The 27051-nt window shown below is 34.8% G+C and overlaps 1 protein-coding gene across 2 annotated transcripts in view; it reads left to right on the top strand.

Annotated features, from left to right (window-relative positions):
- Positions 1-27051, top strand: part of TFEC (transcription factor EC) — a 56586-nt gene that overhangs the window by 16144 nt on the left and 13391 nt on the right. The window contains exons 1-3 of one of the 2 annotated variants that reach the window (XM_026669012.2): positions 18647-18756; positions 19235-19480; positions 21139-21234. In XM_026669012.2, coding sequence (XP_026524797.1) covers positions 18724-18756; positions 19235-19480; positions 21139-21234 — 375 coding nt within the window. In that variant the 5' untranslated portion in view covers positions 18647-18723. Of the gene's footprint in view, positions 1-18646; positions 18757-19234; positions 19481-21138; positions 21235-27051 lie in introns of those variants that run through there. The other variant, XM_087969307.1, reaches the window with a different exon arrangement.

The raw sequence follows: 27051 nt of genomic DNA, 5'->3' as shown, positions 1-27051 counted from the left end.
CTCTGAAAGATACTCCCTGGGAAACTCTTCTAAGATTCCAGAAAAGTGGGGAGGGGGGAATTAACACGTTGGTTCTTTGTTTGATTAAATCCACATCAGAATAAGGGGAGGAGCTCTAACTCCTCCGGTGCTTACACCTACCTTCCTTCCTTCCTTCCTTCCTTCCAGAAGCTGAGGATATAAATGGTCAAGCCTCGATTTCATTGGTCAGAAAAATGAAAACAATATATTTGTGTACTAGTGTGCCAAAATGATTTCTCTACCATTTCTATATCCTAATGTAAGTTTAATAAATCAAGTACAATCCAGTTATTTTGCATCGTAATCTGAATTCTAATAACCCCTATCTACTGACTATGCTTTTCAGGATTTATTATGGTTGTGAACTAAAATATCTAATATTTACAAATATATAATCTAATCCTGTTCTGTCGCCAGGATTAAGCAGACTCGGAGACCAGAGTTGAATTCAGCTCTTTATTTACAACCAGTAACTTCAGCTAAAGTTGAGCCGCAGCAGCCCTTTTTATAGCGGCTGCTCGCAACCAATGGCATTTATTTAAACTTCCCTCCACTTAGGCGACCAATCGGTAACTGTCGTTATTAACCAATCGTTTCGTTGCATAAAACTAACCAATAGGAGTGTATTCTTAGGAGTCTCTATTTGAATACACTACAAATCCCTTTAATGTATTGATAAAGGCTTTATAGCAGGGGTGTCAAACTTGTTTTGCCTTCAGTCATGTATGATGTAAAATGTGATCTCCAGGAAAGAATAATATTTTGGAGTATATGTTTTAATATGTATCTTAATCTCATCATGAAGCACTCATGAATCCATAACTTATTAGAATGACCTCAGGATGCGTAAGGAAGCTTTAACTAATAACACAGCAAGGGTGGAAAAGATATTAAAATAAACCAAGTAAAATGTTTTCTATAGTTAGACCTTAAAATATACAAATGAAACATAAGGTTTTTTGAAATACAGTTTGTATATAATATTATGACAGCTTTTACAAATTGTTGGGGAGACAGCAGGGGAAGCATGTTATCTGTTAATCATGATTTTACTTCATCCCTTCAATAGCATATACTGGAAATTGTTCTCTTATGGTTAAATTAAAAGACATCTTGCAGGAGAATACATATTGTATAGAAAGAATTAGATTTATATTCCTGCTGTGGCTTGCTTATGAACTATATTCAAGAATGTTACCTTAATACTAAAGTGCAACCTTTCAACAAAACTAATGCCTGTGATTTAGTGACCTGTAGAAGAAGCCCCAGTAGTTGCACCATAGTGGATTTGAAGGTAGACATTCAGATGCTGCAAATGATAACTTCACAATGTCACCTTGTCTTATCTTAAAATAATGTTGTCTTTCATGGTCACCATAGTCATCTACAGTTGCTTTTTATTTAAATAAGTTTCAGTGCTTACTGCTATCTAGAATTAAGCTGTTATTATTCTTTTTTTTTTAAGCAGAAGATTGTTGACTATTCAAACAAATAGTGACATTATTCCCTGAGTGGTACCGAAATGTGTATGCATAAATCTGTTGAAAAGATTGTCATGGCCTCTGTTGGATATCTGCACAAAAGCATATAAAAATAGGACTTCCTGGGAGCATTTTAAGTGTGTGTAGTGGGAGATAATTAATGATTCAAGCCTTCCTATGTTTATTGTTAACTTTCTTAACTCAGTGTGATCTGGCATACGTTTTGTCAAAAGAGAAGATACTTGTGAGATAGAAGCTGGTTTCTTAAGTATATAAATATACATTTTTTTAAAAAAAGGAAAGGAAAAGAAAGAAAAGGAACACCTTACGCTCTTACTGTAGCTTCATTAAAAACAATTATTTGATGGGTTTGCTAATATTATTGAATTGCACTGTGTGCTGACCATTAGTGACACACTTAACATTACAAAAATGACAGTTGAATTGCAGGGATGGGACACAGATATTTGCATCTTTAAAAGTCAGTTTCACTTTGTCAAGGTTACCTCAATATCCAATTTTGTATGCTTCCCGGCCTGACATTCTCAATTGTCCTTGTTGTTTTCTGTAGGAAAGCAGTGTTGGTTTATAGGATCTAAAAGTCAGATGGAACAAAAGCCTATACCTATTTATAAAAGTTGTTGTTCTAAAAAGGTGACATCAGACTCCTTCTTTTACTGGTCAGACAAATATTAATTTTTATTATATTATTCATTTTAATTTATATTTTCATTTTTTTATATTGTCAGCCCCACTACATGATCAGGAAATCATCTCTATGAGAAAGCTAAAACTACTTTTTTAAAGATTGGCTGTGATAACAATCTTGCAAGTTGATTGTGCTGTGCCTTCCTGTTCTTATAGTTCAATGAATTAGGGAAGCATCTGTATGAATCACATCCAAGTGTTATCTTTAAAATCTGGACTTTAAAAAATGCTTCTTTTTCCCACTCCTGTATATCTCCATCAGCCTTACTCTTTACAACAGTCTGTTTTTATTTTAAATGTTGATTGTCACCTTGAGGACTTCCCAAAAAGACATGCTTTTAAAATCTTTTTAATGTTCTAATTGTCATATACTTTTGAACTGTAAGCCACCCAGAGTCATTCACTGATATCTGCAGCTACAGAAAGTGATTGATTGATTGATTGATTGAATCAATGAATGCTATAAATCAAATGAAACCTAATGAAAATAAGTAGTATGACATTTTTTAAATAAAAATACCCTGGATGGATTATTTGTTCCATTAAGATGATGATGATGATGATTACAGATTAACAGAGTTGGAAGGGACCTTGTAGGTCATCTAATCCAATCCTCCACCCAAGGAGGAGACCATACACCATTTCTGACAAATGGCAGTCCAATATCTTCTTGAAAGCCTCCAGTGATGAAGCTCCCACAACTTCTGAAGGCATGCTGTTCTATTGGTTGATAGTTCTCATTATCAGAAATTTTCTCCTTATTTCTAGGTTGAATCTCTCCTTGATCAATTTCCATCCATTATTCCTTGTCTGGCCTACAGGTGTTTTAGAAAATATCTTGATCCCTTCCTCTCTGTGGCAGCCCCTCAAATATTGGAACACTGCTATAATGTCTTACCTGGTCCTTCTCTTCACTAGACTAGCCATGCCCAGTTCTTCATATGTTTTTGTCTCCAGTACCCTAATCATTCTGGTTGTCCTTTTCTGCACTTTTTCTAGAGTCTCAACCAGGGGTGGGATGGAAAATTTTTAACTACCGGTTCTGTGGGTATGGCTAGGTAGCTGTGACTAGGTGGCCATGGCCTGGTGGTCATGTGTCTGGGTGGGCATGTTTTTTTTCTACTGGGCCTCAGGGAAGCCTCTGGGGGGCAAAAATGGGGCCCGGGGGGGGGGGTGCTGCTGCCCAGAAGGCAAAAAATAAAAAATAAATTTTGCCTTACATGCAGCACCCCCTTATACCCCTGTTTTTTTGCCTCCTGGGCCTCAGGGAAGCCTCCTGGGTGGAGAAGTACAACATTGAGGGGGGGGGAATCAACATGATTTAGATTCGTTAGAAAGCAGGAAATCTGATGATTTCTTGCTTTCTAACTAATCTAAATTGAGCAGCTGATTGGTGAGGAAAAAAACAAAATATCTTGATCTTCAAGGGAACCGGTTCGTTCCCAGCTGATCTTCGGAGCTAAACCGGCCAAACCGGTAGAATCCCACCCCTGGTCTCAACATCTTTTTTATAGTGCAGTATTTGAGGTGTGACCGTACTGAGGCTTTATAGAATGGTATTACTACCTCACTTGATCTTGATTGTTTCCCTCTGATAATGCAATTTAGGATTGCATTGGCTTTTTTGGCTGCCAACACACACTATTGGCTCGTGTTTAATTGGTTGTCCACTAAGACTCCAAGATCCCTCTCACAGTTACTGCTATTAAGCCAGGTTTCACCCAGTCTATGTGTACTTTTGGGTTTTTTTGCCTAAGTGTAGGACTTTATTTTTCTCTACATTGAATCTCATTTTGTTAGATAGGGTCCAGTGTTCAAGTCTGTCAAGATCCATCTGGATCTTGAGCCTATCTTCTAGGATGTTATCTATTCCTGCCAGCTTAGTATCATCTGCAAATTTGCCTTCTATTTCCTCATCTAAGTCATTTATGAAGATGTTGAAGAGTATTGGGCCTAAGATAGAACCTTGTGGTACCCCACTGCTTACTTCCCTCCATGTAGACGTAGACCCATTAAGGACTACTCATTGAGTATGGTTTGTCAGCCAGTTATGAATCCATCCAGTGATGATGGTATCTATCCCACTTTTTTCCAGCTTCCCAAGAAGTAGGTTGTGATCTTCTTTGTTGAATGCCTTTCTGAAGTCTAAGTATATTATGTCCACCGTATTTTGCGGGTCTACTAATTTAGTCACTATGTTGAAGAATGAAATAAGATTGGTTTGGCATGATCTGTTTTTAACAAGCCCATGTTGACTTCTAGTTAATACTTTACTCGCTTCTAGATGTTGGCAGATCTGTTTTTTAATTATATTTTCCAGCATCTTCCCGGGTATTGATATTAGGCTGATTGGTCTATAGTTTCCTACGTCTATTTTTTTTTCTTTTTTTGAAGGTGGGAACCACATCAGCTCTTTTCCAGCCCTCTGGAAAATCAGCCCTCTTATTCACAAAATCATTATCATAACTTGCATAGGTTATCATAATATTCTGTCCCATTGGCCTGGACATCTCAACTATAGATAATACCTCCAATGGGGTGTTTGCTGTTTTTCTAAGGAGATGGGCACATTTTCAGCTAAAGCACTGGCCTATAGCAATCTACTATTTTTTTTTATAAGAATGCCAACAAAGTAGACCCAAAGGGCATTCTCGAAAATAAAGATAATTGTGTAGGGTGGTCCTTTGCTTTGCAGTATGTCAACTTTCTATTTAATTAAACTTAAATTAAAACAATAGTTACTGATTAGGATTCCTCCAGAAAAATATCCATAGCAACATTAATGGCTAGGTTAGAGACACCAGTACAAATTGGATTTAGGGTTTTTATTATTTTGACATGTTGCATTGTTGTTAAAATTAATTTCTTTTATATATTCATTCATTCCTATATTTCATATAGGACAATTTCATCTGCTTTTTTCTATTTAGATCATTTTACTACCTTTCAGGCAGTATTAAAATAAGCTTTACAACTGTTAATACAGATACACACAAATAAATATATATACTTTGATAAAATATGTTTTCTGTTTCTCCCATGTTTCTTTGACTATTAGGGAAGCGCTATTAGGGAAGTAATATTTTGTTATTGACTGCTTGTATTTTAAGTATATTCCTAATGTTGGTATACTTATTGTAATGCAACCTTTAATATTCCTTTGGGATTGTACCTTAAATTTTCTCTTTCCTTTTTTCCTTGAACCATAGCTTTGTCCATTCAACATAATATTGCATATAAAGTGTTGCTTTATAAATAGTAGCATGATCTGTGTTTTTTAAATATATTATACAATGCCTTGAATTTTAAAGAATGCATTTAGACTTCAAAGGTCTATATAAGGAAGATGAAAGGCAAGGAAATATTTGTTGTAATTTATACTGTTGATATGAAAAATGGTAGAAAAAGAAGCATTTTTGTTGAAAAAAAAATAAAGCTGATTTTTACTAGATCATATTTTTCATTGCAATATTTAAATGGATTTCTGGGTTCATAAACAAAGCATACATGTAAATCTTGTACATACTAATGTTAATCAAATATACTGCTGAGTTAGTAATCCTGTCACATGTGAGTTACCTATATTGTTACTTTAATGTATTCTCTTACTACTTTGATAAAAGCCTTAAGATGTTGTGACAGGTGCTTTGATATTTTCTTCTGATGTTACTGTGTTCCTTTCTTCTCTTCCTTCTTCTTCCAAATTTTCTATTTTACATAAACATGAGCAGACATGACAGTTTTAGTTAAGGGGAAAATCATCATGTTTTATCAGTTAAAAGGGAGTGGGCAAGAAAGGCATATACTCTGTTTTAGCTAAAAATATAAGCTCAGTGAAAAATATCTGTAACTGTTTGCATTGGATAAACAGCAAATGTCATCTTATATCATGCACATAATAAGGACTGATCTATACGCATTTAATCCCAGCAACTTTATTGCTCCTGAGAAAGTTTCAGAATGAAATATTTTAAAGTATGCCATTTAAATTAGGGAACCCATAGACAATAGAACCTTAAACAAGTGAAATTCTAGGAAGTATATCTATCATTTTATGAAGAAGAAGCTCACAAGGAAAAAAATAATCACAAAAATACAGAAAAAAGAGAATAGACATACCTTCTACATTTTAAAGACCAAATGAGAAGGAATTCTAATGGTGTGTGAGAGTATCAGCAAAGGGACAAGGTATAAGATTTGAAATATCATCCATAATATCATTGCTACAAGTCACATCATTTCTGATATCAATTATATAAATGTGAATAATGGAAGTCAAATTTTGAATTCATATGATTTATCTCAGGAGGCAACAATATACATATACTAGAGATGAGATAATTCTGGTTTTGGGGGGAGAAATGGGATCTGAATTTTTCTTTTTACATTCAGTATATTTTCTTTTCTTATTCTATGTGTTGATTAGATGTTCTGTTCTGATATCTCTTATCATTTAATGCAAATATCTTATTTCTATTTGTAATTTATGAGAATTTAGTAGATTTCATTTACTTTTTCAGTTTTTCTCATTAAGATTCAGATTTCTTATATGAATAAATGCAAAACACATTTTCATCTGTGACGGATGATTCATGTTTTCAATGTATTTTAATAGTGCTTCCAATATTTATAGCATAGATAACCTGGATGGATGGAAAATAAAAGGTGGTCATTAACTGAAGTAACTGATAACAATGGCAATTTACATATGCTTGGTTGTATTGAAAAGTTCAAAAAGCAAAAATGAACTTCTAATGCATTTCTACAATTTTACACACACAAAAAACAAAACAAAAGCAAAAAAACAACCTCTATTAATCCCATAAACATCTTTAATCAACAAAATATAATATTTCTAGGACAGGGTTGAGCTTCTTTAGCTGTCTTATTTTTTACTTATATTGATTATCAAGTGCCTATAATGTTATTTGGAAATCAATTTAGGTACTATGAACTATGCAGAATTTCAGCTTTAATCTTTCTCTTCATCATAAATTAAGTGTTCCCATTATTTATTTCATTAAATCAAAGATCAGGAAAGATTTGCTAGAGAATTTGATGATGATTAAGTCCAAATCAATGGTGGCTCAGGCACTTTCCATTTGTATTACTCTTCCTTTTTTTTTTTCAAGATTGATGAAGCTTTCCACAGGCAGGAGGTGAAATGGTTTGGTGTGAGAGTTCATCTCAATCTATTCTCTCTCTTGTCAAACATAAATGTCAAATCAGCAGTACTGAAATGGTTTTGGAAGGTGGGAGGAAGGGAAAGTCTAGTGTAATGTGATGAGGACCTTCAGAAGTGAAAATGAAACTTCAGTAGTTAACATGAAAGTCAGGTTTGAGGATTTGAAAATATAGGTTAAATTTTGCTTGCCTGGAGACTGAGTGTTAATGTTTAACTTGTGAGGATGTCAATTTTCTTATGTAGAAGGATCAGTTCTACAAGTTACAATTTGAAGAAGTGAGATTTCATTATCTTTGAGGATGCACAGTTTTGTGCTATATTTCAAATGCCTATGATCGTAGGCACATTATGTTTCTTTTATTTATATGCAGTTCTTAACTTAGGATGGTATATAGGTTACCTCTTCTCTGCTAGGTTGTTCTAAGAACTGGTAATTTGAGCATGGAGGCATCTTCTACACCTGAACATTTTTCCCTAGTCCAAGCCCAATACTTTACTGGGGAAACTTTTTATTTTTTGCCTGGTCTACTGTAAGTATAACCATGATCTAATTTGGCTTCTCCAAAGAATGAAAGGCTTGGTAGAAAGAATTAATAAAAGTGGCAAACAAGTGGTAGGTGTATATTGATTGAATGTATGAAGTATGGATATGTATAATTACATATCTAATTATATAGCGGGGAAAAGATATGCCCTGAAATTGGTACTATGAAATGCATTAGGACTTTTTTGTATGTACTATAAGTCTGCTAAGTGCAGTTCAAATGTTATGTCCAGAGCAACTGATATATAGAAAATTAATCTTGCAAAAAATAAAGATAAAACCCTGATTTTAAAACAAAAATATGTCCTTTCATATGTATAAAGCTAGTATGTATATGTCCTTTTCATATGTATATGTCCTTTCATATGTATAAAGCTAGCAATAGATAATGCGGATTAATAGAGAGGACTCCAAGAAATTTGTCTGAAAATATCAGATTGAGAATGAATATGAATTTTAAAAAGAAAGGAAAAGAGAATGGCTGCTCAATGAACTAAAAGAGTAGTTATTTGAAGAATAAGTAAAATAAATAACATAGAAACAACTTATTTCTATTGCACTTTTGGTGATATTTGTGCATTAGAAGGAATAAATTGTGGTGGAAATTCAAATGCTTCTTTTCCCTTCATGCTTTTCTCTTCAGAAATTTTTGTTGTTGTGCATTTGGCTGCTAATTTTTCATTCATAATGAAGAATCTTCATTATAGTTATAAAACAGTTTTGTCATTTGCAGAGAGGGATGGAGTACATTCACTCAGATCCACTTAGCCTTGAGGATACAATTGTAAATTTTAACACCAAGCACAGGAAGTATTTATGCATTTGAGAACATGTGGGTGTTCTGACCCAGGCTTCGTCAAACTTAATAAAACACAAACTGATTTTAAAAGTAAAACCTATTTTAATGCAATGGAATTACTTACATTACCAACCAAAACTAATTATACACAGTTCCTCCAGATAAGAACACACTTTTCAGTGCTGTAGAATGCTTGTCAACAAACAGATGGCTTAACATAAACCAACCCCAAAAACCCAGAAAAAAACAACCAGAGTAAAGAACTTCAAGACAGACTCAGAAATTATTGAACTTTTCATCATTGAGGACTGACTTTTATGCCTTATGGGAGGGGCAATCACCTCCCAGCCTTACTCCCAAGTTGCCCCTTCTGCTTCAGCTGCTCTTGCCTTCTAGCAGCTCTGCGCAGACACGCACTGGGAACAGGCTCCCTGGGGTCCTCTTCTTGACTGCTGCCAGACTCCAAAAACTCTGAAGGCAGCACCCCACTCTCAGATGGTCCCGGCCCCATCCCTGCATCAGATGCAGGACCCTTGTCCAAGTCCTCGCCAGACTCCCTGACTGGTTCCTTTTTGTCCTCACTGTCCAATACCTCTGCCATCTGCACCAGCTGGTGGCAAACCACAAAAGTGGGACCATGGTGTGTACTTAGCCATCTTTTAGCCATCTTCTTGCTTAGTCCTATTTGAGCTAATGAAGACTGAATCTTCAAAAATGAGTGATTATGCCAAACAGGTTTTATTTCCTACAATTATTTTTCATAAATAATTTTACTTTACATTTTTACTTTAATCAAAGTAAATATCATTTTAAACTTCTTTTTGTCACCATATTGCACCAATAGAAGTGAATATTTGTAACTCAGGAGGAACTCCTTGGTGCTCTCTGTTTTCATGCAGATGTTTCATTAATAAACTAGATAACATCATCAGTGCACTGGTAATCAAATATTTGCAAGAAAACAGCCAAGCTTAGAGAACACCAAGGACCCTACAACTATATTGCGAAAAGTATAATATTCAGAAAAAAACATACATATAAAAGGGTAAATGTTTTATGCATATCACAGCTACATGTAGGTATACTGAATCTAGATTATTTCCATAACTGATGGAACTGTACTTCAAGTTTCATAATGTTTGACCTTTAGCCTTGCTGGTAGAGAATTGTGTGAGTTGAAATTTAATTTACTTGATTGTGATAATTCTCTCTGTATTTAAATCATCTATCTTCATATTTGCCTATTTCTAGATATACCATTAAATATACCATTAAGCTTTTATTTCAGTAAGTAACATGAAATGTTTTTATCTTGAAAAGTTTTTTTTCACTTCTGCTTTATCCAAAATTCCAGTTCATATTAAGGAAGTATACAAATATACCACTTCTCTCTTTCTAAAAAAAAACCCTCTCTAAATTTATCCAAAGTAATTAGCCATACATTATTCATTGTCAAATATTTAACACCTTGTTCCTTATTCTCTTGTCATTAGCAAGCTGCTTTCATTCCAGTAACAGTGATCCCTGAGACTGGTCTGCATAATAGGGGTGGTTATATAAATTGCTAAGATTTAATCAATCCAACCCTAACTAAGCTGCTAGGATCTTCTGCCTATTGTTGTTTAACTAAAATGACCAAACCCCATTTATCAATTTATTTTTCTTTTTAAAACACAGCATCTTATTGTGTTGCTAAGTAATTTGGGGAAGTAATATTTTATGTAAATCTGTAATGAATATGGCTTATTCATAAGGCTGATTGAATTCTGATATACGATATTTATTTTAAGGATTAGGTTATTTTAATGTGGATTATGATGTTAGTCTTTTTTCACAGCTGTTGTAACAATGGAATACAGGAATGTGTTCTAATGTATGTACAAAAAGATTTTAAAATATCATATAAATACAGTCATCATCACCATCATCATTTTAGCCACTGTCTATCCACTACAGAATGAAAGGCCTCTTCCAACCAATATGGCCCTGAGCTTTCTTTTGCCAACTAGGCCGGCAATACTTGCTGATGTATGTCATGTTATTTGACAAAATACATATTTCTATTTTGATAATATTGCATCAGCTAAGCTTGATTTTTTTTCAACAAATTACTTTTTCCTTTTTAATGGTTATTTAAAAAATGCAATTTTAATTTTATGCTTTCTTACCCCAAGTTTACAATCTTGAAGCCTTGAAAAAAAGTTCTCGTGCATTTATCATCCCCCTTCCAGCTGCTCCCAAATAACACAACCTTACCTACTAGTTTAAGGTAGGTGATACTCAAGTCAAAGAAAGTATAGTAGCAATGATACTGATTTTAAATTGGCCTAAATGAGAATGAAGTAAACAATGAGAGTATCTCTAAATGAGAATCAAAGAAACAATTAAAGCTCTTTGTGACGTAGACTTCATTTTTAAGTAGTAATGCATAAAATCAGCCTTCTAGATTTATTTTACTCTGCACAAGTGGAGAAGGAGTTCATTGCTGATGTAATTGTCTTAATCCATTTAAATCAGATGAATAGACAATGATGACCAAAGTGCAACTTGTAGGTTCTTCTGACCTTCTCAATAACTTTTGCTATAATATCTTTTCTATTTGGAAAGGGGATGGCCTTGTGCTGAAGTGATGCTATGCCTAATCAAATAGAAGGTGCTCTTGGGAATATCTTGCATTTCCAGGAGCAGTGCTAGGAAGCAAGTGTGTCTGCAGGATGGAGGTCAAAGAGTCAAAACAGTATTTGAGACTGCCATATTGACTTTTTTTAAATCTCCCCAGTATGTATCCTGAAGTAATGGGCTAAATCTATATCATTTGTGCTGGCATCAATATTAAATCACTCACTGAGATTATCTTGAGATTTAGATCATAATAGGAACTCTGTACTAACTTTTAACCTGGCTAAGGTAAAGCTGTTGAAGTGCCACACATTGTTGTCTTAGTAATGATCTAAATGTAGACATGAACTACTGCAGTGTAAGGCAGCATTTTACAGAGTTGCATATCAGGAAGTCTTAGCTTGAATCTTATTGAAGGGATATAATAATAATAGAATAGGTAGAATTAGTGGGACATAATAATAGAATCAGTAGAATTACTTTAACTGCTCTTTCGCTTATGTAAGAGTTGCTTTGCTTCTGCCAGTAATAGAATTAAGCACCACTTCTGCTTGGTTGTTTTTCTGTACGACTCTGTCCCTGGTGAAACAAGAAGCGGGGTGTGTCATGGCCTTACAGGGTTCAGACATTGGGCAAACACCTGTGTTGCTAAGCACCCAGCCCACCCCCCCAGTTCCTTGCTGCACCGGTGAAGGAGAGAACGGGCACAAGGAAGGCTTGGCCTGGGGGGGCAGGGTTGGGTACCCAACTATTGTTTCCGATTGGTTACCTGCATGTATAAGATGTTAGTTACACTCTCACTAGGTGTGGCTTTTTCCTTGCATGCTTTCTGCCTATATATGGTGAAAATTGTCCACCCAGCATTTTTCTTTGGCCAAAATAAAAACTGTTATTTTTCTCCAAGCCTCTGCTTGAGTTCCTCCCTTTGGCACTATTGGTGACTTAAATTTGGACCTTACATTAGGTTTGCATTAAGTCTCTAGATCAGGGGTCGCCAACCTTTTGGACCTCAGGGACCACCAAACTTATAATTTTAAATCCCAGGGACAACTAACTTGTTCTGTGATATGGCCTAATTTGTGAGTGTGGCTTGGTGGTCATGTGACTGGCTGGGCATGGCTTGCATGTAAATATTATCAATATTTATGTAAATATTGTATTTTTTAACAACTTTTACCCAAAATCAGGCAAAGCAGGCAGGCAGATTGAGTTGCTCACAGAATCACAGGTTCATTCAGAAATCTATCTATCTGCCATTGGCTAGCTCAGTCTGTCACATTAAAATTTGCTTGCAATCAAACTCACAAAATTAACTCACAACACACCATGTATGTAAATATTGAATTTTTTATAATAAAAAAAGAGAAACTTTTACCCAAAGTCAGGCAAAGCAGGCAGGCAGATTGAGTTGCTCACAGAATCATTCAGTGATCTATCTATCTGCCATCAGCTAGCTCAGTCTCTCAACTTTGCTTGCCGTGAGTCAGCACTGAATAATAGAACCTTCAGTTCTAAGGGAGGTTCGGCTGTGCTTAAAAGCAGAGCCGAAGATCTAAAGACTAGCTAGAAAGCAAGAAATCCAACCATTTCATGCTTCCTAGCTAATTTAAATCTCCCGGCACAGCAGAACAGATGATGGCCGGAAAAATGAAAAATAGCAATTTAGCAGGCAAGTTGCCGGGTAAGGAGTGAGTGGGCAGGGAGGGTTCCCACGGGCCATGTGGGCGGCGCAGCCTTGTGTTTCTGCGCAGCCTGGATTAATTGCTTTGGGGGGGTGCTCTGGGGGTGAGATTTCTCTGTAGCCCACCAAAATTTTCTCACGGCCCACTGGTTGGCGACCGCTGCTCTAGATCATGATTGTTGGCTGGATGCATCACGCACTGGACATGTCCACGCCCAGTTTAGCGAAGGGGGGAAAGTCCCAATACATCATGTGATGCCACTGTGATGATGTGAGTTGGACACCCCTGCTCTAGATGATTAAGTCACCCATTTCTATTATTTTTGACTCTATGCATCTGACTGTGTGAATATTAGTTGGGGTGTATTTTTTTCAGATTAAAAAAATCAATAACTGTTTTATAACCCTACTTTCCCATCTTTCAAAATATAGCATTGTTCTCAGAGAACTTTATATTTCAAATTACAAAGGAATAACATTATTAGAAAAGCCATTAAGACCTAGATCTTGCCCCATGTATTTGGAAATAACTGAGTGGAATTCCCTTCTGGTTTAATTGTCATGTTCATTCTTCATTTTATATATTAAATTTTGGGTAGGTTTTTAAATTTTATATGGTTATTTCTGGGTTTATTTTTTGTTCTGATTCTTTTCTTTTTGCTGTATGTTGTCCAGAGTAACATTGCCTTAGGTTAGGTGGTCCTATAAATAAATACAAATTAAATATTAACAATTTCTGAGAAGATTGTTGGCCACTTATTGTGAACAGTAATATGTAAATCCCTGAAGATTAATCCAGTTGCCAGCTGCTGGCTTTTTCCCTTTTCACTTGAAGTTACAGAATTCAATATATTAAACTACTGTATAACTACTACTGCTGTTACTACTTCTACTTGTAGTATGAGAATGATGAGGATGCAGATTTTCTGTTAATGCTCAACCTTAGCTGTTCATCTATAGTTGCTATTAAGAGAGGATATTGTAATTTGGGGTTGAAATGAGGGGTCTTTGGCGCTTTCTGAGCTTGGTTGTTTTCTTAAAGACATATTGATGTTGTTACTTAGTATGAGTAATGAAATGTCTGCAAGAAAACAACCAAACTCAGAGAGCACCACAGACCCTTCAGTGTTACTATTTGATTCACCCTCAGGAGATTTGATCATGGAATGTTTCAGGATTAACTGTAATGACTGGAAGTAAAAGTGTTGTAGTAGCTCTCCTTTCTACTGTATGTATTAGAATTCAGTTGGTTTTGATGGGAAAGGTGAGATTAAATCCAAAGCTCCTGATTTTTTAAATAATCCAAATGGTTCCATGACATATAACATTTTTATTGCTATAGTAGTGTAGCAATAAAATGTACTATGTACTACCTATATAGACTTCCAGACAGATGCATTTCAGCCGGACTTTTAAGAATTAGTTAAAATAAAATAGCAACATACCTGGAAAAATTTAACAGAAACAGATTTCCTTTACCTTTATACATTTGCCCTGTGCATTTATGAGCCTAATTCTAAAATAGAACTATTTATTTGAAAAACCATTTCAAATTTTGAAATTGGACATCTGACTAATTCTCTTTTTCCTTATCTCCTGGGAAATTTTTTATGGAAAAACAATTTTGGGGTAAATTCCCTCTGCCTTTTGAAACAAGTAGTTACTATACTAGAGCTTCTCCTTGAACAAGTGAGTATACCAACTGAATACAGCTTGTAAAACAATTTTTTTTATCTATAATACGATAATACATTATTAGAAGCATGTACGAAAATACAAATAATATGATTTCTTTAAAAAAGTTGTAACCCAATAGATTCATTCATCCCTTATAGTAGACATCATGCATATAAATAGTAGATTGAAAAATGTACTTCCCCTGCATAGATTTTTTAAAGTTATTTTACCTTAAAGTAGTCTTTATTTTGGGTTGGTGGAAACTGAAATTATGGAAATTAGGCTTTGGTTTCTAATTCCTGGCATATGTAAACTCAAAATAGTAGCTGTTGCTAGCATGAATTACATTACAAGACTAAGGTTTTAGTTAAAGAGCTATGAACAAGAGAGGAAAGGTTTGTGAATGAAATATTGCAGGATGTGTCTGTTAGCACGATATTTGCTTTACTGTATTAATCAAGCACAAATTTAAAACTGGTTATTAGTTCATATTGAAATGGAGATGAGTGCTATCCCTTATAGTTGGCAATGCTAGCAGAGTAAAATCCTCAAGGATTTCCTTTCCTCCTTCCTTCATATTGCTTTTCTGATTAAATCTTAGGTTTGCTCTGTATTAATTCTGTAATTTTAATTATTTTTCTTATAAATCACTCTGGGATATATGATGGACGGGGTAAGTAAGTTCATGTTGTGTCTAGAAAATACTGTATATCTGGTCCATCAACATCTATTCAGCTCAGAACTTTGAACACAGATTCCCCCCAATCAAGCTGAACATTGCATTATTTAACTATTCTGGCTTCAAATTGGCTTACTGGCATGTCAGTCTTAGTGCTCTAACATTGCAAGGAATTCAGGATCTAAAGATAGTTCCTCTTGAACTACAATACAAGAAGATTTAATAATGCCTAACAGCTATGATAAAGAAGTGTATACAGAAAGAGAGAAACCAGAACTATTTTTAGATTTTTGACACTAAAATAGACAGCTCAATAATGCAGTTGTAGCGGGAACCATGAAAATAGTTGTTTCTTCAGTTTCTTTCATTTCACTCAGTTTGTTGAAGATTATGGTGTCAAAAGGTTAATATAAATAACTATTTAATGTCACATGAATATTTTGTTTAAACTTCAAAGCTTTTACACACAATAACCTTTATTCTAAACAGGACAGAATAAAATGTAGCTATTGATGAAGATAAATATAAAGAAGATTCTATTTTCAGGGTTAAGAGAGGAAAAAACCTTAGCAATAATATTTGTAATTTGACCATATAAACTGATAGGTCACCTTAGTTAACCTCAGGGTACCACATGAACATGACCACGTAGTTTTCTTCGTATCAAAGTAGAAGTAATCAGTCTGTTGGGATTTTATTTTATTTTATTTTTAAATTTTCCAGGCTTGTTTCCAGCCCTGGGCTTTTCTAATATTGTCTAATTCAAGAATGAACTGTAATTATCCCTGCTTAGCCTTTTTCTTAATCAGTGGAGATTTTGCCAACTGCTGTGAAGGCAACTGCTAACTACTTCCGTGTGGAAAGTTTGAAAATTCAAGGGAACCTTTAACACGTAGAGCAGCAGATAGCAGCAGATAGAAGATCCTAGCATTTGCTGTAGGTCTCCTAAAAGTGGACAATCTTTTCTATTGCTTTTGAAAATCAGAAACAAAGAACCAAAGTCCTAAATGCCTTCCTCTCTGTTTTCACAATGCTAAAAGCATCCGAGCAGTTCTTGCATCTTGATGAAATGAAAGAAGGTCTGTTTTATTATTAATAACCAAGGGACTGGACCAAATGTGCTTTTTCAAGAGGTAATTGGACTTTCTGATTTTTCTTGATATTTCACTTCTCATTCAAGAACCTGAAGAAGCTTCTTGAATGAGAAGCGAAACGTCTTCAAAGAAAAACCAGAAAGTCCAGTTACCTCTTGAAAAAGCACCTTTGGGACAACCATGACCTGGATGACTGAGAATCTCCATAGATAAGAGACTGGACTTTTCCTAACAATGTATGTTCAAATTCCAAGATTGCCAAAGAAATCAAGTGTTTCAGTTTTGCCTCGACAAAAGGGGTGAAACTGATTCTTCATGTATGAAGATTCTTGTGATGCAGATGCTTTTGGTTTTCAAGTTAAACTCTGATATGATGCTCTCTGAAGGTCATAATTATACAAATATTGAAGGAATTGAATTTAAGGTGGTTTAAGGTGGTCATTTCACCAGTGCAACATTCTATATGATTAGGTACTGTATACTTATTAATTACTATTCTGATGAGTCAGTTGCCCTTCAGATAGATCACTTAAATTTCTTTGATGTAAATGAAATGGTATGCAGAGATAAAAATGAATTTAGGAAGGCTGACTAGAATGATGTCAAACTCAATTTCATTGAGGACCGTTTCAGGGTTGTGTTTGACCTAGGGGGGCCAGGGACATGACCAGAATGGGTGTGGCCAGCTCAACATCACTCATCAAGGCTCTTTGGCTGTGATGGCCTCCTGCAGTGCTCTGCCAGCGAAAACAGAGCTCAGGAGGCTGTGTGCAGCTGCCTGGATTCCATTTTTGCTGGCAGAGTGCTGTAGGAGGCCATCGTGGCCAAAAACGGAGCCCCAGAGGGCCGCATGTGGCCCTCCTGAGCTCCATTTTTGCTGGCAGAGGCACAGCGAACCACTTCTTTGCTGTTCCCAGGGTGGGCTTGCAGGCCAGATCTAAATACCCTGCAGGCCAGCTCCAGCTCCTAGGCCTTGAGTTTGACACCCCTGATATAGTAGGATACTCTTAAAATAGAATGGCGAGCAAATGTTAAATTGAAAATAAAGGATGTTACAAACATCCTTTTTAATATTTAGTCATGATTGTATTTCACAAATACAAATGTGTTACAGCTATATTAATGAATAATAATCTATACAGATGCATAGATCTATTTCCAAGTAAACATACATATAATTTCTAATATCTAGATATAATCCAGAAGATTATTTCAGACCAGATTGAATAATAAGCATTGAAAAATAATTGTCTGATTTCAGATGCTGAATATTACATGTTTTCTCATGGAAAATATTTTTAACTCAAAGATTGAATGCACATATAAAACTTAGTAGAAAAACAGTCATGATTTGTTTATGTGGCTACATAGACTATACAATGAACATTCCAATTGTAATTGTGAGTCAGTTACAGCTTCACTGGCTGCATGATCCAGTCAAATTGAAGTGCTGAAGCACCACTAAAATAAAGTTGATATATTTTTGGCTGAATTTTTGATTTATGCATAGTTATGTTCTATTCTGTAAATACATTTTTTTTGCAGATGTTTGAGAACTGAGATGGCTAGTTGTAAACTCCACTTTAATGCTTCTCAGTTAATTTTTTTGCAATTTTATTCATTTAAATAAATACATAAATACCTATAATGGAATAGAACTTGAAAAAAAGTAAAAGCAAGATGAAATAACATAGAATAGCTGGGGAAGCAATGGGTATCTAAAGGATTAGTATAAGAATGTGAGTTTGTGATCCTCTTAAATATGCTTGAAAAATAATTACATTAACTAAAACTAGGATTAGAATTGCATACTGCATTTAATGTTACAAGTAAATTAAATATAATACACAAAAGCTTCAGTTTTTTTTTAAATCTTAAGAAACATTGGAAGAAAATTAGAAGAAAATTCTCATTAGTCATACTAGAGTATTTCAAGAAAGCCAGAGGCTGAATGTAACAGTACATATTTGTATAGCCTCTATCCTTGAAGTAGATAAATAGTAGGAATGTGGAGAGGCTCTAAAATGGGTGTTATTTGAAGTTGTGGCTATCAATCTGCACAAAGGATGGACTGTACAATTAGCCATTTAGGACATGACCACTAACTTTATTATGCCTCATTGGTTGCACAAAATTTTGTCAGTCCCAAAGCAAAGCACTGAGAATACTATATTTGTCCTGTCAGACTTCCATCATCTTATATACTTTCCTGGATAATCTGTGGTAAACCTGAAAATGCCTCATTTGACAGATTGCTCTTGCTATCAGGTGAGCTAATTTTCAAAAAGATGCCTAATGGTTAATTACTTTGTTAATGCAATGCCCATTTTTTAGAATGTTTGATATTGGGATATAACTGTATAGATAAATTTCATTTCAGACAAGGTTTTAAAACAGGGTTGCATGGTAATTATATATTAAATAATGCCTAGATATCTTTTGTAAATGTTTATTCCCACCAATAGTGGGATGAACAGTGAGTGAGAATTGGAAAATTTAGAGAGTAAAGAAAAATGGTTTGAAAAAAGCATCATTTTTATTAGTTTGTGAATGTAGCATAGATAATTCTGATGCAAGCAATAGCAATTACAATCTACTTGTATTAGCAGTCAAAGGATATAACAGTCAAAGATTTCAAGTGGAAATATAACTTATCTCACTGCTATCAAATTTCTGTATCAAAAATGTGCATATCAGGCTTACAAAGGAAAAGTAACATTTCAGTATCTTTTTCTGTTATTTTCAGGTTCAAGCCCACCTGGAAAATCCAATGAGGTATCACATTCAGCAAATTCCACAGCATCAAGTGAAACCATTCCTGACACTGGATACCAAGTTATCTAACCAACCTCTATCACTGCCTAATTCCCAATCTGTATCTTCTTCAGGATCTACACCTATAATAAAGAGTGGTCATGTGCCACCTACTAGTAATATCAGCATTCCTGAAAGTCCAGTAACCAAGATACTAACTCTTGGAGGAGAAAATGGGGTATGATTTATAGTGAGATTAGTTCAGAGCAGGCTATTATATTAAACAGAATTGACAAGAAAACAATTCTCCAATTTGTTCAGCTCTTACTGTTTAAATAAGATAGGGTTAAGGAAGGATGACTTCAGACATTAGTTTTATTGATTGCACCATAAAGCTTGCATATTAAAAAATCATAACTTCATTGTGTATCCAACTTCCTTTGGACATCAACAAGCAATGCATCATCATTAACAAGTCTTTGATTATCATATCATCACTGCTTAATGATGTGTTTTGTATATGATGTGCTAAAAATCATTTTCATTTTTTCAAGGAATCTAATCATAACTGAACAAACTATGCAAAAGCGAAAAAAATGTTAGGGTTGATGTTTGTTATTGGAGGTTGAAAAGTAAAGTAGGGGAGAAAAAACCAACTTCCCTTATTTGATTTGTTTTCCTATATTTTTATTTGAGCCTTCCTTTCCATTTAAGAGAAAAAGTAGTCTTTCTTTCATGTTACTTATACTACAAGTATTCTTGTTTCAGCAAATCAGGATTGCAGAACTATTGCATTCTATACTTTATAACTATATTATTTAGTAATATAACAGCTCCTATTCTGCAAATGTAGACCATAGGGCTGTCCATATTTTTGAAGAGGTAGGTTGGTTTGGACAGAGATTGAAATGAATCACTTCTTGGAAATGGTTGTATAAGGCAGTAGCTTCCTTCACTTCTAGCAGTAAAGCAATAATATCTATTCTTCCTCATTTTCAAGCTCCATGCCTTTTACCATGGAACATTTTTGACCAATTTAAAGCTATTTCAATTGTTGGGATTCTCGTGTCTTAGCTTTATGGCCAAAATACTGATATTCCAGGGATAGAAAGTTGTTCCCAAATGCTTTAAGTTCATTCAGTTATTTTTAAAATGTTCAGAACCATTATTTCTCCCATCTAATCTACCTACTCTTATTTACTATTTCTCTTATCACTGTAAATTAGTCACATAAATGATTCTAGCTAACAAGAGGTCAATAAATAGTTAATAAGATGTTATTATCATAAGTAGTGGTATAGTTTTGGCTATGTGATGTGTATCCCACTGAGAGAGAAAGAAGTACATTTTAGATTAGTCATGTGGATGATTTTAGTGGATTAGAGATAATAAGGAAATAGGATAAAATCAGTAAATAACTGAAATCAATTTGATATGGCTGAAGACAAATAATATTTCAGAGAGAAAACAGTCTTGGACTTCATTGTCTATTTCCTCAAATGGGTATTCTGATCCCCCGCCCCCTCAAAAATCATCAAGTAACCATTTGGTTAAGTGGTAGGTTTTTCTTTTTCTCTGTTCTTTCTTCAAAGAACTCAGAAAATCTTACATATTGTTTCCAGGTGATCTTTAACTCACATAGTATATAGGAACCATTCCATTTAATTATAGCAGGATCATGACATTGTGATCTTTCAGAGATAGGTTTCTGAGGTAGGTTTACCAAATATTTAATTTGGTTTTTCTCTTAAGTGTTTTTTTTTAGATTGCAGTCCTCTACTTCATTCAGCGTATGTATTATTGATCTCCCTTTAGCATGAACTTATATAGAATTGTAACTGTAAGTTTCTCTATTAACTATTCATTTTCACTCATTAGCAATTTTTGTTCTATTAGATGGAAGAAGTTATTGATGATATAATCAACATGGAATCAAATTTTAATGATGAAGGGATATGTCGTATTGAAACACCACTGCCGATACCAAGAGTGGTAAGTAATTGGCAGACTTTGCCATGAGAACAATTGAGAATATGGGTCAGAAAACTGTAGTTTGGAACTGTAATCAGGTAAAATTCTTGCACTCTTTTGTCAAACTTTCCTTTGCAATTACAAATTCTAAATGTGTACCATAGAAACTGTACTGTTCAAAGTTGTAATCCTATATTATAATTGGTGAGGTTATGGATTCATTGATTTGCTAGAATGGCTTTAATATTTTTATTTTCTTCACCAGTTGGTAGTCACTTTTTTCAGAAAAAGTTCATGCAGAATAACAACATAATTCAAATTCCTTAGCATTTATTTTATTTTTATTTTCAAAGATAGCATTTATTAAGAAAATTTCTATCAAAATAGAAATTATTGCCAAGAGAATATATGCCCTACTATTTTAGTATTGATTGATTTAAATTATTTAAGTATTCTGTAGGAATGAAAAAATAGGAACAAGAATTGTATATATTTACATACTTTTTGTACATACAATTGTTGGTGAAACTTACAGTTGTCAAATACAACAATATTGAGGTACAGTTTCATATATACAAATTGCAATTAAGTATAACACTTTATTAAAAATTCCAATTCTCTCTATCTAACTTTTCAACATTTTTGAACAATTAATAAAAATCAAAATGGTCTCTTCTCGTTTCACCAGAAATTGAAGTCTAGCTGTTTTAAACTTTTACTCTCAAATATTCATTTAGAATACCTGAAGTATTGTTGTTGATATGAACAATTTCTAGCCTGCAATTATCATTAGTATTAAAGTTTAGTACATATTTGAAGGGAAGGGAGCTGACTAAATAGTAACACCTCTATCACTAATCTTAGCTGACTGGAAAAGGCTGCACGAGACATCAAGGCAAATGACATTGTCAAGCACATTTTACATTAGGTCAGGCATAAATTCCAAGGAGGAATCAAAGGTCATTTGATATATCAGCTTCAGCAACTGTCAGTATGTCATGAGTACAAGCTTGACAAAAAACAAAAATTAACAAGAAAAACAAGCATCAAATTATGCAGAGTGTCCATATTGAGTTTTTAAAATAACCATTTATTTAGTTAAGTATAATGAATGCTATAATGAGAATTGAAGAGTTGGCTTTGGTATACCATTAAGTGTATCCCTTTGATGAAAAGGTTTAAGGTAAATTTCCCCTCTTGGGGAAATTGGATATTAGATGGGTGGCAAATAAATTTCTTAAATAAATAAATGTGAAAAAAATCTAAATTTATTTATATAAGCTGTGTTCCCCAAGCATGCTGCAATTAACTATTTCTAGCAAATAACAGGAAAAGTTATATGGACCTTTTTAGTATTGTTGGTGGCAAATGTTCTGAACTTTCAAGTTGATCTGATAATTGCTAAATGCACTGAGAAAGAAACACTGAATCCATATGCTGTGCATAGATGATCATTATCAGGAATGCAAAGCAAAACTTTCCCTTCCGTTCAGATTCTGCTGAAATATAGCTGGATAGAATGTGGAAAAACATTGTATATTGAGTGTGTGCCATCTACAGCACACATTGAATCCATTTTGACAAGAATATTGTGCATTATTTCCTTCTCTCTTACCAAAGCTTGCTGTCTTGTTTGGTATAGCATTCATGTGCATGGCGAGATATTTCAAGAAATTTTCAAGAAATGCCCCCTAATCTGTAACATGCAAAATCACTTCATTTTTCTTTTATTTCAATAGGAAGTTTGGTTTCAAGTAGAACTATCTTTTGATACCATCTTTCCGGTTAAGTAAGATATAATTGTGTAATTTTATGGTGAGGATGTGATTTCATAATATATCAATGTGGTCTGTTTCCTCTTGCTGACATCTAGTGTATTCCTAGATCTGTCTGTATAATAATATTTGTTCAGAAGTAACGAGGCTTTTGAAACAATTCAGCTGCCATGGTGTTTTGTTCTACCTAATTTGTACGTAAAATATTTATACAACATTTTTGTTTGAGATAAAACTTGTCATAAATTGGAATTTAGTTCATAAATGCTTGCTTGCTATGTAAAGAATGAACTACTAGGTCACCTCATTTCTTTTAAATCAATATAATTTATTTCAGCATAAAATGCCCAACCTGACATTCACTGTGCCCCCATGCAAACCCTTTTGGAGTGATCTCTGGCGATGTTTCTTTGTCAAGGCAGCTTAGCATCTTATAGACATTCAACTTTTTACTTTGCATTTATTGCTGATAAAAACTCTTATTGCTTATTTCTTCACACATTATTAAAATGTGTACCTCGGTATCATAGGAGTTGGCATGACATTCTTAGCAAACTTGGTAGTTGTTGGCAGTATCCATTTTTCCTTATTAACATTTAATCCATTTAATTTAGTATTGTACCCAAATATACTTACGTATTTTTACAAATTAGGTAAGTTATAAAAGTTTCTAACTTGAAGGCTGGGTACAATAAAACAGAGTAAGCTTCAATTAATACATATGATATTTTGCAGGTAGAATATGTCTGGGAGATGCATTTTATGGCCCCATTTTAGTATAATGTGAAAGTGGGGTCTGCAAATCACATGAACAAATGTGTATCTGGCATCCAAATGATCATTATACAAATTGTATAGCAATCACAATCACATAGATCACTTACAGAAAAAGCCACTGTTAATGTGTAGATTTTTTGTGTGAAAAGGATTAATATCAGTCCAATTATGTAGATTAAGCTAGGAAATCAACTCTAAAGAAAGACTAAAACTATATTGGGATTGGCTATAACAACAGATTGTTGCAAGCCTGATTTTGCTTTACCTCTTTTTATTTTTATTATTTTTATTTTATTTTGTGGAAGCATTAAAACCTTAATATATATATATATTTAAAAATGGACAGAGAAAATGAAACATTTGAACACTAAATCTTTTGGGGATTAATGACACACTGCTAATTTATTATCATACCATTTTATAAGTGTTTTGCTTTGCTTTGTTTTGCTACTCTGAAATTATCTAATTGAGATTGTAGACTACATCCTTTAAAAGATTAATTCCATGAACAATTATCTGAAATGTGAGTTTTAATGTGGATTGAATATTTTTTTTAGAATGAGAGAAGTTCCATATTGGCAAGAGGCGGTCTTCTCATATTCATTGCAGTAAATATTTAGATCTTTGTAGTATAGTGGTTGTTAGTGGGAACGTCTGTGAGGTGAAGTCAAAAAAGTCAAGATGACAGTCACAACAGTTTTTGGGTTAATCACTCTCAAGTTTCTTTATATTCTGCTATAGAATTGTTCTCAATAAATAACCACAAGCTGCTAGTTGAGAAGATACCTTAAAGCCTGGCTTAACAAAAGATCTTGTTTTACACAATGAAAAAGTCAGTCCTGTCCTGAGATGGATATATTCTACTGAAAATGAGCTAAAAACTCATGTAATCAGAAATCTAGCACTGAAATGAATGTTGTGGCATTGTATGTTCTAATCTGAGTCCCATTCGAAGAAAAGGACCACAGTATAATTACATATCCATTGTTGACCTATTCCTTGAAAGGTTTTCTAGTTAATACCACTGCTATGTTTCCATTATCTAGCTTGAACACTATTCTCCTTGGATGTTCTGCTTTTCCAATATTGTCTGCCTCATCCATCTGTTTACTATATAATCAAACTCAGCATTTTTGCTTGCCTGGTACAAAGACAAGTGTTACCTTGAAGATAAAAGGTCTTGTAGATGGGCAGTTAAATCACAGACAATTGAAAATAAACAATTAAAGTTACTTCAAGGTCATTTCTCTAGTTTGCAGCTAATAAGACAGTCTCTCTGCCTGTTTGTAAACAGGCTTAATATAGGCTAGACCAAGTGGAATACACAAAGCCATACTGTTTCCTCTCCAGTTTAGAAGGAGAAATATATTTTGATAGTTTTGTTTCATTGTGTAGGAAGTTGCATTAGAAGCAGAGGATCGGTTTGCATTAAAAGGTGCAAAGTCAATGCATATTTGGTCGTTCATCTGCAAAGACATGAACATGTTGGTTAGTTAAATTGAATAAACCTAAAGATAAAATGATAAAAAAGTGAAACAAACATTGAACAAATTCTATGTTAGTTACCATATTTTTCGGATTAAGATGCTCTAGCTTTTGGGGAAGAAAACAAGAAAAAAAAATCTACCTCTGCCTCTGCCTCCCTTGCAGTAAACAACAAATAGCCTGGTCAGATTCAGCACAGCCCGATTTAGCACGAGCAGATGATTGTCAGTTGGATCTGCCTCCTGATGATCAACTGTTTCAGGCTGCAGGGATCACCATCGCCTATTGCCGCCTCTGCATGCCTCATTTTTGGCCTCCGTATCCCATTTTCGGCCTCCACGCACCCCATTTTTGGCCTCCATGTGCCCCATTTTTGGTCTGTTCTGGGCAGCGGGGTTTGGAACAGGCTAAAAATGGGGCATGCAGAGGCCAAAAATGGGGCGTGCAGAGGCAGGAAACAGGATGTGGAGGCTGAAAACACACAGAGGCAGCAATAGGCGATGGCGATCCCTGCAGCCTGAAACAGCTGATTGTTGGGAGGCAGATCCATCAGACAATCAGCTGCTTGTTTAAATCAGGCTGTGATGAACCTGACCAGGCGGTTTGCTGTTTGTTGCAAGGAGGCAAACTGCTGGGAGGCAGGAACTGAAGGGTGGGGGCCAGTGAGTGGGTGGGGCTTTGGCAACATTCACTGTATAAGGCAAACAGATATTTCCACCTACTTTTTTGGGGGGAAGTATGTCTTATACACTGAAAAATACGGTAATTAAAATGAACCACAAAATGCATTTTTCTATCATATGAATTGTTAATGGAAACACCACTACATTCTTAAACTTTTGAAGCACTGTCATTGATGGCTGCATTTTAAATCCGTGGGTCTGAGGTTTAAACTTAAGACCTATTTTTAAATTTTCTCCTTGAAAGTTAGCAGCAAATCAAGTACCCTGTTTCTCCAACAATACGGCCTCCCCCAATAGGAAGTCCCAGCATGTTTTATAGGCATGAAATGAAATTAAGCCCCTCCCCCCCAAATTAAGGCCAATATTAAAACATGTGAAATGGGGGGGAATGGTGGGGGGGGCTTGCCGTTAGGAAGTACTTTTGTTGCACACCCGGATATGGTGCTGCCTGCGTTGACCCCGATACGAAGTGCCCCACCGATGCCGAGGTCAACATCCAAGCCGTCGCCACCTGCCCACCCAAAGATGCAAGGGGGGGAATTAAGTCACCCCCAAAAAGACAGCCTAGCCATTTTTGGGGGGCTCAAAAAAAAAAAAGATCCGGCCTTATTATATGAGAAACACGGTATTTTGTCACTACCTATGCCCCATACTTTCTAATTAATTATAGGCTAAAATGGGTTCTGAGTGCTATTCTGTTGAGACAAACTTTAACTGATAACTAGTTAAATTAGAAGCAGTTTAAATTAACAGGTGAACAAATTAAACAAGTAAGCAAGTTTAAATTTTAAAGTAGAATGTAGAGAGAAGTTTTCAGTAAATGCTGGACAGACATCAATTGTGATTTTAACATGGCCCAGACAGGATTGATTTCACAAATACGTACAAGGTAGTTCTTAATATAGAACACATGGTTATTTATAACTGTATATATCAGTGGTGGGATTCAAATTTTTTTATTACCAGTTCTGTGGGCGTGGCTTGGTAGGCTGTAAAATCTCCAGTCAGAAGTGGTATTTGCTGGTTCTATGAACTACTCAAAATTTCCACTACCGGTTCTCCAGAACTGGTCAGAACCTGCTGAATATCACCTCTGATATGTATGAATTTATGATGTG

This window comes from Notechis scutatus, chromosome 6 (assembly GCF_049901735.1).
Source record: "Notechis scutatus isolate UNSWTSFEM ecotype Mainland chromosome 6, rNotScu1.2, whole genome shotgun sequence".
Taxonomy (NCBI): Eukaryota; Metazoa; Chordata; class Lepidosauria; order Squamata; family Elapidae; genus Notechis; species Notechis scutatus.
Note: the sequence above shows the minus strand (reverse complement) of the source record. Positions and strands in the feature narration are given on the sequence as shown.